The sequence below is a fragment of the Danio rerio genome, chromosome 16 (genome assembly GCF_052040795.2).
Source record: "Danio rerio strain M-AB ecotype USA chromosome 16, GRCz13ab, whole genome shotgun sequence".
NCBI classification, from domain to species: Eukaryota; Metazoa; Chordata; class Actinopteri; order Cypriniformes; family Danionidae; genus Danio; species Danio rerio.
Window position 1 is genome coordinate 24,737,895 of NC_141036.1, and position 19,173 is coordinate 24,757,067.

The 19,173-nt window shown below is 35.0% G+C and overlaps 1 protein-coding gene and 2 long non-coding RNA genes across 4 annotated transcripts in view; 1 reads left to right on the forward strand and 2 right to left on the reverse strand.

Annotated features, from left to right (window-relative positions):
- The window catches only part of LOC101883647 (uncharacterized), a 713,507-nt gene that overhangs the window by 349,674 nt on the left and 344,660 nt on the right, over nt 1-19,173 (forward strand). The window lies entirely within an intron of this gene.
- LOC147840261 (uncharacterized) lies at nt 2,118-5,933 on the reverse strand. The gene is made up of 6 exons (XR_015511360.1): nt 5,877-5,933; nt 5,444-5,556; nt 3,333-3,459; nt 3,071-3,156; nt 2,728-2,770; nt 2,118-2,630 (listed from the first exon to the last, which is right to left on the reverse strand). It is a non-coding gene; the product is annotated as an uncharacterized LOC147840261 (long non-coding RNA).
- LOC108179594 (uncharacterized) lies at nt 13,187-16,618 on the reverse strand. The gene is made up of 7 exons (XM_087286966.1): nt 16,506-16,618; nt 14,893-15,023; nt 14,675-14,806; nt 14,543-14,567; nt 14,245-14,325; nt 14,007-14,110; nt 13,187-13,788 (listed from the first exon to the last, which is right to left on the reverse strand). Exons 1-7 carry the CDS (start codon nt 16,600-16,602, stop codon nt 13,732-13,734), a joined length of 627 nt encoding a protein of 208 aa, XP_087143092.1. The 5' UTR covers nt 16,603-16,618; the 3' UTR covers nt 13,187-13,731.

Sequence of the window (19,173 nt, forward strand, 5' to 3'; positions counted from 1 at the left end):
TGTCTGCATCTACCCAGTTTTTCCACAATGTGACGTACATTATCATCTTCTTGCCGTATGCTTTTTCGTGGCCTCCTATGATAGATGTACCCATCTGATAAACACTTCAGAATGTGGACAATAGCAGTAAGTTAGGGGATTTCTCGCTTCTCTTCTACGAGTAAAAACTTCTTTCTTATACGCATAAAATTGGAATAGGGCACGCAAATCTGAACGCCTTGAAAAAGCTGTAGCGCTACCGGTAGTTGTCAACAAACTCTTCCGCCTTGAAGCTCCGCCTAGGCTAGTTGATTGACACCTCATTTGCATTTAATTTATCATTTGCAGTTTGTCAGTTTGAGGATTTGATTCACCATTTGCGGAGTCATTTTGAGTGTGATTTTTCATTTGCGGAGTCGGTTTAAGGATTTGATTCACCATTTGTGGAGTGGTTTAAGGATTTGATTCACCATTTGCGGAGTTGTTTGAGCATTTCATTCACCATTTGCAGAGTTGGTTTGAGGATTTGATTCATCATTTGCGATGTCAGTTTGAGGATTTGATTTATAGTTTGAGCATTTGAGTTATCATTTGATCTTTTAAGCATTTGAATTTTCATTTTAATTTTGTTAGGAAAAAACTTCCATACAGATCTGCAAACTTGCATGGTATTTAAAATGAAACTATTCAGATGGCGCTTTGTGGCATTGCCCATCGGCGCTTCTGGTGTGTGACCTGCTTTACATTCTTGTTTTCTTGTTGCAGCACCAAAATAAGCCACCGAAATGTATATGCTGATTTGATTCGGTGCATACCGGTTCCAAAGGTGAGTTAAGGTACTGTACCCAACCCTATTCATAAGTGATTTAAAAAGAGAAACTATGTAAAACTATAGTTATTTTTAAAACATTGGGCAAATACGATTAAGTGTTTTTGGTTTGTTTATTTTTTTTTAAAACAAAAAGATATTGTAAAACCATTAAGAAGATGTTTATATAGTTACAATTAGTTAAAATTTGTGTTTTTGACAAAACAAAAATATTTTTAAAGTAATAATGTACTAATATTCTTAAACTATTTTATAACGAGAAATTCTAAAAAGAGTAACAAGTTTTTTTTTAAACAGTACAAACACGATTTAGTGTTTTTTTGGAACAAAAAGGCAAAAACCTTAACTTATTGTCAAACTATTGAAAACACAAGACATCTATAAAATGAAGAAAAAAAGTTTTGAAAATAAAAAATGCACTAAGTTATACAATTTCATAGCAAGAGATAATTTTTTAAAACAGTATAAATACAATTTAGTGTTTTGTTTTTCAGTAAAAAATGTACTAACTACAAAGCATTCAATATTATTAAACTATTTTTTAAAGTCTAACAACTTTTAACAAAAGTCTAATCACACATTAAACATTAGTTTATATGACAAAACAAGATTTTTTTTGTGTGTAGTATGCACTTTAAAAAGTGTTAAACCATTTCAGAGATATCACAAGATATTCTGAAAAGAGAAACTATATGTTAGTTTTTAAACAGAACAAATACGTTTCAGGTGTTTTTCATGAAAAAAGGTATTTAGGAATATTTAGGGATTAAAAAAGCATTTTTAAAAAGTAAGACAGCCACAGTCTAAATGCACATTAGTGTCTGACAAAATCCCTGTTTTTCGTAAAAGTATTTAAGAAGTGTTAAACCATTTCAGAGGTAAAGCAAGATATTTTCTGAAAAGAGACATTTTTAAAAAGAACATTTTTGAGCTGCACAATAAAAAAATTAAAAGTGTAACTACACATAGACCTAGTGTTTTAAAAGAAAGATATAATGATTAGATACACTATAACAATATAGTTTAAATGTTTAACATTAAAATCTACACAGCAAAATATGGGGACCCAAAACAACTCTATGGGTGTTAATTTCAACACTTTGAAAGTGTCTCATGGGGTCCACTCAAAACAGACTTAAATCAACACTTTCAAAAGGGTTGGCACATTGACACCGAAGTAAGGGTTAATTTTAACTCAGGGCAGAGTTAAAAAATGTAACTATATTTAACACCACCTGGTGTAATATATTGTTATTTTATTCAACTCTCTTGAGTGTAAATATGGTAAAAAGGTCAAATAGACTGTAAATTACAAAATAAAAAACATTTTATTTGAAAACATTCACAACTTCAACAATTCATTCAATTTTTAAAATGCAACAATGTCAAATATGCTTTAAATGTTTTATTAGTACAGACAGTATCAACAAAATATGATGTCCAAACTTGATGTTTCATCAGAGCAATTTTAAAGTTCAATATAGCGTCACTCATAGTTTTCTTCTGAACTCATAGTTTTCTTCTGAAAATACATTTTAAACAACTTGGCGTGCAAATCTTTCACTTCTGGTGTTTCCTTGGTCCTCCATATCAAACACAGCAGTTTAAATGAAGGTATAAATGCTGTAAACTTGTGTGAAAACAAACTGGAGCTAGGAAATCTCATCAAGCATGTCCTGTGAAAGATGTGCTTCCCAGCCACAGGATGACCTTTTTATCCATGACGATGTAGTAGCTGCTGATCGCTCGTCTGGTGGTTCCTGATGCACGGATATACTGTAGGGTGATGCTCATCTAAGAACTCTTCAAGACTCCAGCATGACTAAGAAAAATGTTTGAAAACAAATTGCAATCAAATTCTATGATATATTTAAAAGAACATTTAAAGTAAATAAAACTTTCAAGAAATCTAAACTCACCTTTTGAAAATCTACATGATGATCCACAACTTGACTCTCCCAGCTGGTTGAGGTGACAGGATATGGAAAAGTAGAAAAAACACATACATCACTGTTGGATCTCCAAAAACAATTAGGTTAACCACTATGACTAGAACTGGAAAAACAGGCAGCTGTCTGTCCAGAATCCTGAATTTAACACAACACTTGGAGCAAAATTTAGAGGAGCTTAAAATCTTTTATATCATTAAGTGATGCTGACTTCCCCAAAATATTGGCCACAGTGTAAAAAATATTCATAAACTTACAGTTTTCTGTAAGCATGTGCGTGTTTGTGTGTGTGTGTGTGTGCGTGTTTCTTTACCAGATTCAACTTGTTAGGCCCTTTCAGGTCCAGTATTGACGCCACCTTTCCTGGAGTCTAGCAGATGTTTCAGGTCCAAATATAATCTAAAATATTAGGATAAGCAGAAGAGAAAAAGTGCAGAGCAAAGAGCAAAACATTATTTAAGTAACAGTTCACCCACAATACAAAACTTATCACCTTCATGTCATTTGTTATTCTCTAATGCTCTAATACCCTCTCAGCTTATTGTGAAACAAATACAGAACTTTATTAAACATACCTTCATTATTATCACCACATATGACCAAGAAGGTGTGCTTGGTCATTTCACCAACTCTGGAAATACACCATCCGTCTCTAACCAGCCACCGTCACAGGGTCTTGTGTTATTGTACAGAGAACTGTGGCTGTTAAAAAACAACAACACATTAGTATCTAACACATATGCATAACCTTCAGATAAAAAAGAGAGATGAACATCACAAAGTATGCCTCACACATTTTCACATATCTTTTGATTCAGATGTTGATTATTGATAATAAATCTACAAATCAAACCTGTATGATCATTAGGCTGCTCAAATATGAATCAGTTGATGAATTTTACAGACAGGTGGCTTTTTACAACGCACTAATAAAACGGTAATGTTGTGTACAGTACATGCTAAGTTTAGCCTATAGTTTTAAGCACAATATCATGCGTGAGAAAAAGCTTGACTAAGATGTTCCTGACTACAGAAATAGCCTTACTTACTAACGTCAGACATCCCGAGTTGGGAAAAGTCATTTTCGGGGGATACAGAGTTGATTTGCGGGAGGTAGCGGGAGAGATGAGTACCTAAAGAGCAATGGGATGAGTTGCGCGCGACGTACCTGAAGAGCGGTGGGGGAGACTTGCGCGCGACGTACCTGAAGAGCTGAGAGGGATGCGGTGGAGAGGGGCGTGCAAAGTGTTTAATGACCGGGCGGGAGACGCGCGATTTCCGGGAGATTATCATTCATTTGCGGGCATCTACTTGGGCATCTGGGAGTCTCTGTGCATTTGCGGGATAACGTTAACGTTAGTCCCGCAACTTCCGGGAGACTTCTGTAACGTTAAATGTCTGATAAAGTGCAAACGCGGTCATTTAAAGACATTAATGTTAACATTCCGACTTTAATGGTTGTCAACACTTAATATAATTCAAGCGTACGTTATCACACGAGTCTAAGTTATGGACTAACGTAGACTAACCATGTTCCGTACACTTTTCGCTATTCAGCGCACTCAAACGACCACTCCTCCGTCATTGAAAGCCAGATAAGCATGCTTGTGTGTTCATTCTCTGGGGGAATACCTATTGCACAATCCAAATCTTGATTGATGTCTTTTGGACCAGTAGTTTTTGAGAAAAGATGGGATAAGTACCGCCTTCGCATGTGTACGGAAGATGATAGGTATTAACGGTGTTCCGTACACGACTAAAATAGTGTTCCGTACAGGGCGCATAACTTTAATTTACTGGCAAAAATGGGCATTGTTTGAAGTCTTATTAAATTCTTATGTCAGAATATACTATTATTGTGTTTAACTTGAAGTTAATGATATATTAAATAACTATTTTATGAAAGTTTTAAATGAAATAGCTTCAAAATCATTTACTTTTTATATCATGTTTATTTTATTACAGCATGACAATTTAAAATATAAAAACATTAAATTCATGCACATTGAAGCTAACTTGACTGACCTTTTATGAATATAAACATCATTACTGCAAAAGGAGGATCCAAACAGCGTTTGCAGCCTGTCTCTCAGGCGGAGAGTTGCGACATGCGGTATTTACCCACAATTGATGTTTAAACATCCCCATTTCAAAGCATTTATTTAACAAAAGATCATTTATTTAACAATTTGTGATAACATAATATTCACTTCATAAAGACTGTAATACCGTGTGATGCATAAATTAAATGCAAAAGCATATTGTCGAAGCTTTAAATGTCTCCCCTCCCAGGCGACACTCGCACTTAAAGCTTGCCCACTTTCTGTTTTCAAGCGCATTAGGTGGACGTAGCAAACTTACTGATTTTACTCGGTAACATATAGTATGAATGTCTCTGTTGTGGTTGGGACTGAAAGAGTGAGAATTAAAGATTACACAGATATATAGCTTGCCTACGACCCATAAGTATTTAAACAGAGATTAGCGTTAAAAGGTCATCTGTACGGAACATCGTTGTGTACGGAATATGGTTAGTCTACGTTAACGGTATATGGACGGCCATGAATGAACCAGTTTAAAAGGGCCGCGGTGTTTAAAATAACCAAATTAACGTACACGAATAACAAACAATCATTTGTTTCAGTCAGGAAGCCTTTTACAAGTAAGCATATGTTCATTTACTCACCAGATATGTTTTAGAAACTCTCCAGAGCTTATGGAAACCGTACTGTGTTGCCGTTAGCATCCGGGCAGAGTAGGCTAACGTTAGGCGGCTCCAGGGATTCCCTCGCTAGTTTGCTTGGAATTAAAGGAGAAGTGTCGATTTTATTTTACAAATGGGTAACAACGCACAAAATGGCATTAAGCGTGACAGAAATGTGTTGAACATGTACATTTGATGTTTTTATGCACTATGTATGCGTGAGCATATATAAAAACATTCTTGAAAAGAAGTGAATAGTAATGCAGTTAAGCTAGATACACAAACGACCATGAATGAACCGCAGAAGTTTAAAATTGTCACTCCATTCTAAAGTTATTAACTTAACAACATGTTTACAACTGTATTTCCTTAAAGAAAGTCAGTAAAATACCAACATTTAGGTAGTTTGACTCACCAGTTGCTGTTCTAAACCTCAGATGGAAAATGGCGTCTGGAAAATTCTTCAGTGACTGGGGCTGCATGAATTCCCGGATGTTGGAAATAACACCACCAAGTGTTAAAAAGATAACTCCTTGATTTCGCACTGAATAAAATCAATTCTAACTCTTATTATATTCATTTATCAAAATCTAACTCTTTAACGTCAACACTTTACTCTCAAATGCTTCAACACCGAGAATTTAACTCTGATGAATTTGCTGTGTATGTTAGGTGTTAACCTTACCAGACTTTGTTGCATTTGCAAGTTTTTGTTAAAGAACAATAGAGAATTATCTTACACAGAGACCAAATTTTAGTGTCCTCACTCTTAGCAGATGAAAAACTAAATGAGATGAAATCTGGCACTAGGCCACACCCATAAACCTTCCCCAAAAACCAAAAGGGACAGAAATGTTAAAACATAACCATGTTCTAGGTTTAAACAAGGTTGAAATTAAAGTCAGTAACACTTTAAAATAACTATCCGTTTTAACTAGTTAATAGATCATTAATAAACTGTTAGTTAATGGGTTATAAATGACATAAATGAATAAAAGTTAATAGTTTGTTAATTATTTATAACTGTGCGTTATAGATAGCCAATAGATGACTTACAAGATGTTAGTTAACAAGTAATAAATTACTTGTTAACTGTATTTTAATGATTTAAACCTATACCTAATAAATTAGTAATAGATCATGAACAAGCTGTTAGTAAAATTCTTACTAAAGACTTGTTAAAGATCAGTTAATAGCTTATATATTTTATTGGGACGTTATTTTAAAGTTGCAGCTATTCTTCATTTATTAACTGTTAGTAAATGAGGAATAGTTGCAACTTATAATAACATCCCAATAACATACATAAGCTAATAAGTAACACCTAACTAATACATTAACTCACACTTTACAAACAGCTGTTCATAGTTTGTTTACCATCTTACCAGTGAAACTTTGTAGAACAGCAAATGGATGGAACAAGTTCAAGCCAAAGAAATTTGATGTGATAGCCTATTTAAAATATAAAATGTTTGTACCTTAACCTTGTTCCACTCATATAGGCTTTTCTGTGTGCTGTATTTTACCAAAGAAACTTCACAGATGAAATGTTAAACGTGTTTAATGTATAGAATCACACATACTGAGCCATCACATGGCAGAACAGCAGTATACAACAGAAAACAAACCCAAAAGCTTTGGGCACTTTTTGTGCTAAACATGAAAACAAAAAAAGTAACAATTTCTTTTTTAGAAAAGTTTGACAAAAGTTTCACTGGTGTTAGTAAGAAACTATGAACAACTGATCTGTAAAGTGTGAGTTATTATATTAGTTAAGTGTTAGTTATGCATGTTATTGGGACGTTATTCTAAAGTTGCAACTATTCCTCATTTACTAACAGTTAATAAATGAAGAATAGCTGCAACCTTACATCCCAATACCGTAAATAAACTACTAACTGATACTTAACAAGTCTTTAGTAAGAAATTTACAAACAGCTTGTTCATGACCTATTACTAACTTATTAGGTATAGTTATAAATCATTAAAATGCAGTTAACAAGTCATTTATAACTTTTTAACTAACAGCTTGTAACTGATCTATCGGCTATCTATAAGGCAGAGTTATAAATAATTAACAAACTATTAACTTTCATTTAAGTCATTTATAACATATTAACTAACAGTTTATTAATGATTAAGTAGTCATAAAGGATAGTTATTCTAAAGTGTTACCTTAAAGGTTAAAACTAAATTAATAAACGTTTTAATAAAAAAAGCATGTGTTTTAAAACTAACATTACCATTTATTTGGTTTTAAGATGATGAAATCAGAATGATAAAACAATAGGCTATAGTTTTTTTGGTTAACAGGATGACAAAGTTACTAAAACAAAGTAAGATGATTATTTGACTTATTTTAATTGTCACAAAATATATAAATAATACAAACCAATGTAATTTATTCACACTAACTATAACTTTTTTTAACGAAAGTTTTACACATTTTAACCAAATTTTCCAAACCTAATTTAAACAGGAATGTTGGGTGTATTACAACAGGCACCTCTACCAAAGACCAATGTGGTGGGGTCAGAAAAGGTTCAGCACAGAAAAAAAAACCCTCAATAATATACAAATGATCTAAGGGTACTTTTTTCCTTTAAATGTTATTTCCTGATCAGCTGGTATCTAATTGGGGTAAACATTCCTGATTAGGAATAAACTTAGAATAAATTATAGTTTTTAAGTTAAATGGTGTTTTAATGATAAAGTGTGTTAAATGCTAAGTATATATGACTTAATGTTAGCCAAGTTCCTTACTGTCAAAGTGTTAAAAATATAAGGTGTTTTTACAAGGTCACTGTCAAATGTAAATACAAATTTATTTACCCCTTCACTGATAATGTGCATTATAAAAAAAAACAATTACACAAATCTAAAATTTGTAAACAGTATACCACATGATAATAGTACTCTAATAATAATATACTTTTAAATATTACTATTCTCACACACATACACACACTCACACACACGCAAATACGTTTCACTGCTAAATACACTTATAATCTCACATAACATGTCACAGAAATGTGAAAATCATAGAAACAAACAAAAACATATTGGCCGTTAAATGTCAAAATGTTAGCTGTCATGATATTTCATTACATGATTACAACTGAGATTCAAAAGAGCAACTTAACCAGCCTGGTGAAACATTACCATTCATATTATTACAAATGTTTTAAACATGACAGACATGCAAAAATCAGTTTGAAAGTTTATATGTAAAAAAGTGTATAAAAACTAAAATGACAATTTTATTTATTTATTTATTATATTTTATTTATTATTTATTAATTCTGCTCTAAGACAAAAAAACACATAGAAAATTCACATGTTCTTTATACAGGATTTAGGTTTAATATATTTGTATACAACAAAATGTAATTTCTAGATACATTTAGAATGCAAATCCACTTGTCATAATTTGTCAAAGAGTGTTGAATTGTGAACAATGTTTTACTTGTTTTAGTAGATTTTGTCATGATGATAGTCCAAGATCAACATTACTGAATTTACACTGAAAATGATGATGGTCCAGGATCAACAATAGCGAATTTACACTGTATTTTAATAGATGGTACAGGATCAACATTATAGTGAATTTACACTGTATTTAAAGGATTATGATTGTCCAGGATCAACATTAGTGAATTTACACTGGATTTAAATGTTTATGTTGGTCTGAGATCAACATTAGTGAGTTTACACTGTACTTAAATGGTGATGATCCAGGATCAACATTAGGGAATTTACACTATATTTAAATGATGATGATGGTCCAGTATCAACATTACTGAATTAACATTGTATTTAAATGATGATGATGGTCCAGGATCAACATCAATGAATTTACACTGTATTTAAATGATGATGATGGTCCAGGATCAACATTACTGAATTAACAGTGTATTTAAATGATGATGATGGTCCAGGATCAACATTACTGAATTAACATTGTATTTAAATGATGATGATGGTCCAGGATCAACATCAATGAATTTACACTGTATTTAAATGATGATGATGGTCCAGGATCAACATTACTGAATTTACACTGTATTTAAATGATGATGATGGTCCAGGATCAACATTACTGAATTTACACTGTATTTAAATGTTTATGTTGGTCCGTTATTAACATTAGTGAGTTTACACTGTATTTAAATGATCATGGTCCAGGATCAGCATTACTGAATTTACACAGTATTTAAATGGTGATGGTCCAAGATGAACATTATTGAATTTACACTGTATTTAAATGTTTAAGTTGGTCTGAGATCAACATTAGTGAATTTACACTGTATTTAAATGATGATGATGATGATGGTCCAGGATCAACAATAGAGAATTTAGACAGTATTTAAATGGTGATGGTCCAAGATGAATATTACTGAATTTACACTGTATTTAAATGTTTATGTTGGTCTGAGATCAACATTAGTGAGTTTACACTGTATTTAAATGATGATGATGGTCCAGGATCAACATTAGTGAGTTTACACTGTATTTAAATGATGATTATAGTCCAGGATCAACATTACTGAATTTACACTGTATTTAAATGATGATGATGGTCAAGGATCAACAATAGTGAATTTACACTGTATTTAAACGATGATGATAGTCCAGGATCAGCATTACTGAATTTACACTGTATTTAAATGTTTATGTTGGTCCGTGATCAACATTAGTAAGTTTACACTGTATTTAAATGATGATGGTCCAGGATCAATATTACTGAGCTTACACTGCATTTAAATTTTTATGAAGGGCCAGGTTCAACATTACCGAATTTACACTGTATTTAAATGATGGTCCAGGATCAACATTAGGCTAGAGACAGGAAAGGGTGGGGGGAGCAGAGAGAGGGTAGGATCAGCATAGGACCTCGAGGATAGTTATATCTGTTGAGTTTCACATTTTGCTTTTAAAAATAAAAATCTTAAATTTAGAACTAATGTTGTGCTCATTCAATTCTTAAACAATATTCAACATCAAAGAAAATATATGTGGTGTTACTAATCTACTGTTTTATCAACAAATAGATTACAAAATGTTTAATTTCTATATTAATGGTAAAAACAAAAAAAACATCCAGAATGCATATCTATGCTTAATGTAGAACACAATCAACAATCCAAAGAGGTCATATGATGTGGAAACATTATTTTGTGTATTTTGCTTCTTGCGGCAGCCCCACATATTCTCCTGGCACCCATGTTCAGATCCCTGGCATTGCCATGAAAGATGTAGTTGACTTCAGTGACCTACCATCACTGTTAGGCAACACTTGCTCAGCTAGAGCTTTCTCTATGAGGTGTGCTTATGCACTGTGTTCTCACTGAGAACAGCCCTTAACTTTTGATATGCCACAACTTTTCACAAGCTGTGATTTCAAGGGAGCACAAATTAATTGGAGCTGAGTTTTCCATCGCTCTGCCATTTAGTACATTAAGGTATAAGATTAAGAAACTCTGACACTGAATCAGATAGCAGTCAATTCCACTCTTTTACTGAAGAATGCACCAAAGTTATTCAATATGTTGTCCAGGGATGTATTTGCCTAATAAATGTGACAAAAGACGCCATATTTGCTTTGCCCAAAAAAATCTCAAGGTGTGCTATCTCCAGGCTGAAATATTGCTCTGTAACTTCATACAGACAACAAAACTAAAATAACTTGTTAATAATGATATAGGGGGAAAATATATATGCATATTTAAAAACCTGTACTATGCATATAAAGATGGTGTTCTGGAATATTTAGATTTTGATCATTTAAATAATACCTAAAATAAATATTTTTGAACCTGTTGAGCCTGATCAGGGTTGTGCTTCCTTCCCTCAGTTAAGTGGCATGGCGGTTTTCACCTTCCACAAGTTTTTTTAATCACTGCCATCTCTGCTTTATGATGTTGTGGGAGGCAGGATGTTTGGTAAGCATGACTTGATAATCCAGTCCCTGAAAAGGTGCTGGTGGGCTAATCCTCTTGGGAGCTCTAATGGGCCAAGTGGGTCAGCTAATTGCTCACAAAAAAAACTGTGCTCCTGGCCACATCAGTCTCAATCAAGAGAGCAGCGACCTACAAAACACCCTTCCATTTCAGGTGTCACGTCTGGGCATGTAGTTGAAATAAACAGAGTGGAGGATCCAAATGCAGCCCACAGTATTTTTATTTAAACTAAATTAAACAAAACAACGAAAGGAGAAACAAGCAGACAAAGTGAGTGTGACTTAAAAACGACTGAAATTACACTATAATATTAAACGTCTTAGTTACGTACGTAAAACCCTCTTTCCCTTAAGGAGGAAACGGAGTTGTTTATGTTGATTTGGTTGACTAGTGGATTCGCTTAGAAGCACCAATCACTCTGATTTGTATAAAACAGGCCAATGGAACACATATGGAATTGGCAAGTGCAGCTCTTACAAATGTAGCCACTCCGCAGTTAGGAGTATAAAGGCTACCTTGAGAGGAAACTCCTTAGACTACTCGCAGAAGAGCAAGATAAACACTGCCAACAACACCAGGCATTAGACATGCCAATGTAGCCGAGGACCCGGTAGGGGCTCACAGCTGCATGCTCGTGTCATGGCTTTCCAGCCTGCACTGGATGCATCTGTCAAAGACAGATGTCTGAAAACTGGTTCCACTTGTGGATTCAGCTCCTGTGGCAGCTGGACATAAACGTCTCTTTTGCCTCTTTCAGGGATCAAAGATTATATACATAACCAAGACATTCCCCCTCAGCTAAGGGAAAATTTCCTAAGAGCCACAGGAGCTGAACCTGTCACACTTTGGGGTGCCAAGTGTCAGGCGGCCAGAACCGGCATAGAGCAAGAAAAACACTGCCAACAACTCCAGGCATTAAACATGACAATGTAGCTCAATGTAGGGGTTCACAGCTGCATGCTCGTGTCATGACTTTTCAGTCTGCACTGGATGCATCTGTCTGAACACTTGTTCCAGGGTTCCCTGGGGGTGACATAGGGTCCGAGTTTAACTCCATCTCAAAAAAAACTCCACACAAAGGGGACTCTCTTCTCAGTTGACCTGAATCGCCCCCTGGCTGTGATGCCGGATCATCATGTCTCTGCGTGCAACCAAGACAAATGTTCAAAAAGTGCACAGAACCAGGATTGGTCATTAGCCACCACACTTATGGGATGGGATGAAATACGGTTAAGAAACACGCATTCTATTTCGGCTAGAGAAACAGCTCAATTGCGTCCTTCACGAGAGAACAGCAATCCCTTCACAAGACAGGGGCAGCTGCAGATTTTACCAAAGTAAAATGCACTTGGAGGCTGTGTGGTGAACTGAATCACATAGCCGAGTCTTATTGTCACAATGTGCCACTATCCCAGACTGAGCAGCGCTAACCAGGCTCACAGAGCCAGTGACACCATTAGAGCGATCATCAACGCATCAGCGGTGGGGCAGCTCGGGTGGGAGTACCCACCTCGGAAAGCAGCATGTCCCGAGGAAGGGTATGTAAGCATCTCACCTGCTCTCAGCATTCAGTAAGGGTGTTGGAGGCGAGAGAGGAAGGAGTCCATCCTCTAAAGCAACCTCCTGGCCATTGGTAAAGTGTTGATACTGCAATAATAATGGTAAATAGTGTTTGCTTGAGTAGGGCTCTTAAACCTTAACTTCTTAACACTAATTTATGTGGGCTGCTGTAATTTTTAAGAACTTTGTTTGAAAAATAACAAGCAAACAAGCAAAAACATAACAAACATGATACTAAAAGTGACAGAGGCACTGGCGGGTCAGACATCCAGAGTGGATCAGGAAGCACTGGCGGATCAAGAGGCTTTGAATGAAGAGAAAAGGTCACACAGATCTGGCAGCACTGGGATGTCACATAGCTTTGGCAGTCATTTAAGGGACTCAGGTGGTGGTGTTAGGGTTACACCCCATTCACTTGGGGCGTCAGCTTCAACACTTTCCATTTACTTTTAATAGATGACGTCAGGCGTTGCCGAACTACATTGTGGATCCGTCGGCACCGCTTCAGTGGCTTGGTCGCTGCAGAAGTTAAGACTTTCATAATTTTTTCTAGCCCCAATGGAAGCATCAGCCAATCAGATCACTTTATGCAAATACACCAGCTCAGAAAGCAGTCGATTGATAACTATTTTCCTTGGCTGATGCTGCTATGACGATCATGTCAGCCCCAACTTCACACACGCCCTCTGTCAAGCATTGATGCTGAAGCCCCATGTGAATGGAGCGTTAAGGTTAGGGTTATGCGTTTCAGACATAAGATTGTTTGTCGGACCCATTTACTGCTGGAAGTGAAGGCTCCTTGATCTAGGAAATAATGGAAACCATTCCCATTGTTAGAAATATACAACAAATATTAAACTTTCTACAAAGCAAAATATGACTTGTTATAGGTTTCACTTTTATTGCTTAATGTGTAACAACAATAGTATAATGTATTAAAAACATTATAAAAATAATAATAATATAATATCTTTATCACAAGCATCTCACTATTAACGACCATTTTAATGACATGAACTTACCTTCTTGTATGCTTTTTTCCCAAATAAACAACAGGTAACAGCCAGGATAAGACCCACTATCCCAATCCCCACAAGCACAGCAATTATCGAGCCTGCAAAACTTGCTAACAACAGACAAGACAACAGAGAGAATTGCATAGTATGCCTCTTAATTTCTTTATTTAAAAAAAAAACAAATAAAAAATAAAACAATCAAATGTGAAATTAAACTATTTCAAATGTTAAAAATATTACTTACCACGGTCCTTGTCTCCTGGTGAAGTGTTATTTTCTGGCAAGGTCATTTGTGTTGTTATAAGTGTCACTTCAAGTCTCACTTCTAACAAACATACACAAATCATTTTAATATACAAAACTTTTCATGATGCATTTTTTCCACATGGTTAGGGTGTCATTACAATCAAACATCTGCTTTCATATTCTTCTAATGAAATAAATCCATATTCAGTGATTATGTGATCATTATTTTTAGGTTAACCAATCCAGCAATAAAAAAGTTGGTTTCTAAACCAGAGCATTTATTGTGTATTGCTTACCTGTATAATTGACAATACGGTAAAACTGTAACAGAACAAAAATGACCTCATTAGAACCTTGTATGTCCATTTAATTATTCAGCAAATTGTCTTTTTAATTTGTAAATACACAGACACAGATATGGCACCTACCTTAATGTTATCACAGTCAAGTTGCCATTTAAGGTTTACACATGTTGTAACAGTCAGGTTCTCAGGATTCACACGCACAACAAATCCTAAATTTTCCCCCGGGATGGTTGAGTCAACAATAAATGTTCCATTCTATGGACAAACCAAATAATAATAATTAAAAAAACATCTTCGTTATTTCTGTAAAAATGTAAAGGTAAAACAAAAGGTGTTCCTACCAGAAAATACCAGCCATGTTCACAATCCTTCAAGTTTCCCCCAGGAATAACATATTGAGGCACCTGATACATAAAGCCATTGGAAGTAGCCAATTTTTCACAATGGAACCGAAACTGCAATGTAGAATGAGCTGAAAAACACAAGAAACGGCTTTAGTTTAGTAATTCAAGGCTTCACTGGGCTTAAATGTAGTTGTATGAAACGATTCTTCCATACAGTACATATTAAGGTTTCACAAATTAAACAAAGCAAATAAAGCAGATTCTTTAAAGATCAATTAGCTTAAAAGCACAATGCGTTTGACTGTGGTCAGGTCATCTGCGTTTCTTCATTTAGTTGCCTAGCACGATTTAAATATGAACCTGTAATTGAAACATTTTGTATATTCCTTATTAAAAACTAGAAATGATATACTCTTTCTAAATCGCCCAATTGTTTAGGAATTTGTTACTGTACTGGAATGTCAGTAATTTTTAAAGCATTTATGACAGAAGATCCCCAATGTCAACGATATAAAAATACCAGCACAATCAAAGTCTCAATTTTCTATCAGAAACATTGTGCCATATCTAATTGGGTTATTTGTAAATCCACATTAACTATGCAAATGTGCAAGATGTAATCAGTCTGTGTAAAGTAAATTCTTATGAGTATAGCGTTGTTTTATCTACTATACAGGCGACATACAAACCAGTGTACACAGAATCTCGAGAGAATTGTTTTCTTATAGTGATCATAAAATGAACTCCCTAACTGCATCAGAACGGCAGAGTCACTCACTGTCTTCAAAAAGCGACTAAAAACTCAACTATTTAGGCTCCACTTTCCTTACTAATATGCAACTCCCTCTCTGAATCCTCCCTTAACTACAAAAAAAATAAATAAAATTTCTAATGCTTACCTTCTTAGACTTTACACAACTGAAACTTACAGCAATTATTCATTGTTGCTCTTATAGTTGTGTAAATTGCTTCCTTGTCCTCGTTTGTAAGTTGCTTTGGATAAAAGCGTCAGCTAAATGACTAAATGTAAATGTAATGTAAATGTAAAATAGATAATGTTATTTTGGACATATAAAGGCATGCACTACGTGTCTGGGAGTTTCTCAAAATCAACTCAAAATTATGTAAGGCCATGTATATAGGGCAAGTATAATGCCTGCTTTTTAGTTTATTTATGTATTATTATTATTATTATTTATTTATTTATTTTTTGGTAAATAACACAGATAATTGCATGGCTGATAAGTGCACGTCTCAGGTTCTACAGATATATACTGTGTAGAACACACAAAAAAGCGCTTTACCTTCCCCTCTTCCTTACCTCGCCGTTACTTTAGAAAATGTAGGCTACTTTAATTATTCACAGTACTAACAATCAGGGTGAGTTAAAACAAATACAAACAATCAAAAAACAATGCATGTCGTGCACAAAACCTTCTGGCAATGTCTTTTCTAAGGGTTCAGCATGGCAATGGCAATACTCCTTTCTAGAACAGTGTAAAAAGCAGGCTGCTGTAACCTGGAGATACTCGTGTTCATGCCTATACGGTCAAAATGTGCAATAAGCAAGTTAATACCTAACTCATAAAGGCTACTATTACAAAACTTACCGTACACTGATGATCGCAAAAGATGTGATGCCCATAAGAAGATGACTATCACAATGAAATCTACGTTGTATCGCATTGTATGACCCATCAGATCCATAGACACGGAACAGTCTGAAGAGGACAGGTTCTTAAGTGCCACTGATAAACTGACGATTTCATCAAGTTTCCTCCCCTAAGGTCCTGCCTGTATGGGTAACTAGAGTCTGGATGGTAGTACTGCCATCAAGTGGTCTTTTATAGGCACATACTCACTATTCTGGCATTGTTTATTCATGCTCTGGTTGTTCCAGTTTTGTATTTATTTAGTTTATTTATTTACTTATTTATTTATGTATTAGTTTATTTTTTGTTTTACTAAACACAAAGGAATATATTTGGAAGAATTTCAATAGGCCTACCAACCTTGATTGAATGGTTCCTGAAATCTGTTTGGTAATGACATTCTTCCAAAAACCTTCCTTTGTGTTCACCTGAACAAAGACATTAATATGAATGAACAAATTTTCATTTTTTGGGTAAATTAACCCTTTTAATGCTTTTTAAGAATATTCATTTATTTTCTTTTTGGCTTAGTTCCTTTATTGATCTGGGGTCGCCGCAGCGAAATGAACCGCCAACATCCATACACACTCATTCACACACATACACTTAGGCCATAAAGAACATTCATTCATTCTCTTTTCAGCTTAGTTCCTTTGTTTTACACAGCGGATGCCCTTCCGGCCGCAACCCATCTCTGGGAAACATCCATACACACTCATTCACTACAAACAATTTAGCTTACCCAATTCACATGTACTGCATGTTTTTGGACTTGTGGGGGAAACCGGAGAACCCGGAGGTAAAAAAAAAAAACTAATCCAAAACTTGGTGCGTGAATGGCAGAATATTTTAATACAGATTTATAAGGATCAGAGTATGCTCTCTACGGGGTGACGCGGTGCTCCGGTTTCCCCCACAGTCCAAAGACATGCTGCAGGTGAATTGGGTAGGCTAAATTGTTCGTAGTGAATGAGTGTATATGGATGTTTCCCAGAGATGGGTTGCGGCTGGAAGGGCATCCGCTGTTTAAAACAAAGGGACTAAGCTGAAAAGAGAATGAATGAATGTTCTTTATGGCCCAAATTTGGCCCATATAAAGAATTTTTACATTTATATGTGGGTTATAACTGGCGAATGACTCAGTCATATTTATTAGGTTTGGGTGAATCCTTTTAGGTGAACCATTTCAAAACCAGAAAAAAATAACTGAGTCTACATTTTCATCAAGCATCTATTCATGATGAATCAATGTAGGCTATATTGAATCATAGTTTATTAGGTACACTTTGCTTAATATTTTTGATTGATTGATTCAAATTAAATCTAACAAACACGCAGAATTGCATGCAGCAAATCTGGAAGTCTCTCATTACATGATGAAAGGAGCTTCTGCTTGATCTGAATGCTGAGCACATAAAAGACAAAAACAGCTAATAAATCTCCTGCTGCTACTGCTGAGCTCAGGCATGCCACCGCATCTGAGCTATTGGGAACTTATAACTGAGCAGCACCACTTTATAATAATTCAAAAAAGAAATAACTGATGTTGGCCCATTGAGTTATTGTTATTAGAATGATTTTTAGCCGTGAGACGAAGCTGCATGTGCATTATTTGTTTATATAAATGCAGTTAAGAATACATTTGCAGGTTTACATTATATTTGTTTGTTTGTTTGTTTGTTTGTTTGTTTGTTTGTTTGTTTGTTTGTTTGTTTGTTTGTTTGTTTTGATTTGATTTAAAAGTCTTGCAGGCTGTAAAGTGATTTGAAATAACTCAGAACAAACACTTAAAAGTCCAAATTAATACCTCAAAGGTAGTATGTAAAAAGTACTAAAATGTTTCTCTTAAAATGTGTAGGTACTAATATATACTTTTGAGGTACCAATATGGACCCTTTAAGTACAAATGTGTACCTTTTAAAGAGGTACTACCCCAGTGACAGCTCACGTACCTTAATTTCTGAGAGTATTGGATAAAAGAATCTGACTGTTTAGATGCCTTACTGACACTGGGCTGTATTTTGAAGGTCCATGCACAAAACGCAGGGCGCAAACGCTTTCAGGGCATGTCAAAACCCATTTTTGCTAATTTAAGGACAGGAAAATCCGCTTTGCGCTGTGGCCCATGGTCTAAAAGGGTTGAGTTTATTTTCTTAATGAGTTATAGGTGTGTTTTGAGAATAAACCATTTAGAGTCTCATCTCCCATTCCCTTTAAGAGCCAGCTGCGTTGCGCCAAGAGCGCATTTGCTATTTACAGAACGCAAAGTAAGTCTAAGTGGAAAAAATGAGCATTTCACTAGCAAACAGTTAACATTTTTATTTTACAGAAAACTGTTAAACAGAGCATCTACTGCGTGAGAATGAAAGATCTACTTTCACTTTCGCTTTGGATAGGGAAACATTTACGCACAGACAATTAGTCTATAAAAAATTAATTGCGTTTGTTAAGCGTAAATATTCGTTTCAAAACTATTTCTAAATTCAGTTCTAATTTCCAGCAAACGAATAAATGAACAACACTAACGAAGTGTGCTCAAAAACCTGAGTTATATCCTAAAACACATGTTGTGCCCCATATGGTCTAAAACCTGACAGGGGGGCAAATCTAAGCTTGTTTTTAATTA

Coding starts and splice junctions, on each gene's coding strand:
- LOC108179594 (XM_087286966.1), bottom strand. CDS start 16,602: ATGGATCTGATGGGTCATACAATGCGATACAACGTAGATTTCATTGTG. Junction 14,807..14,892: donor AACATGGCTGGTATTTTCTG/GTAGGAACACCT, acceptor GTTTGTCCATAG/AATGGAACATTTATTGTTGA. Junction 14,111..14,244: donor ACCAGGAGACAAGGACCGTG/GTAAGTAATATT, acceptor GTCTGTTGTTAG/CAAGTTTTGCAGGCTCGATA.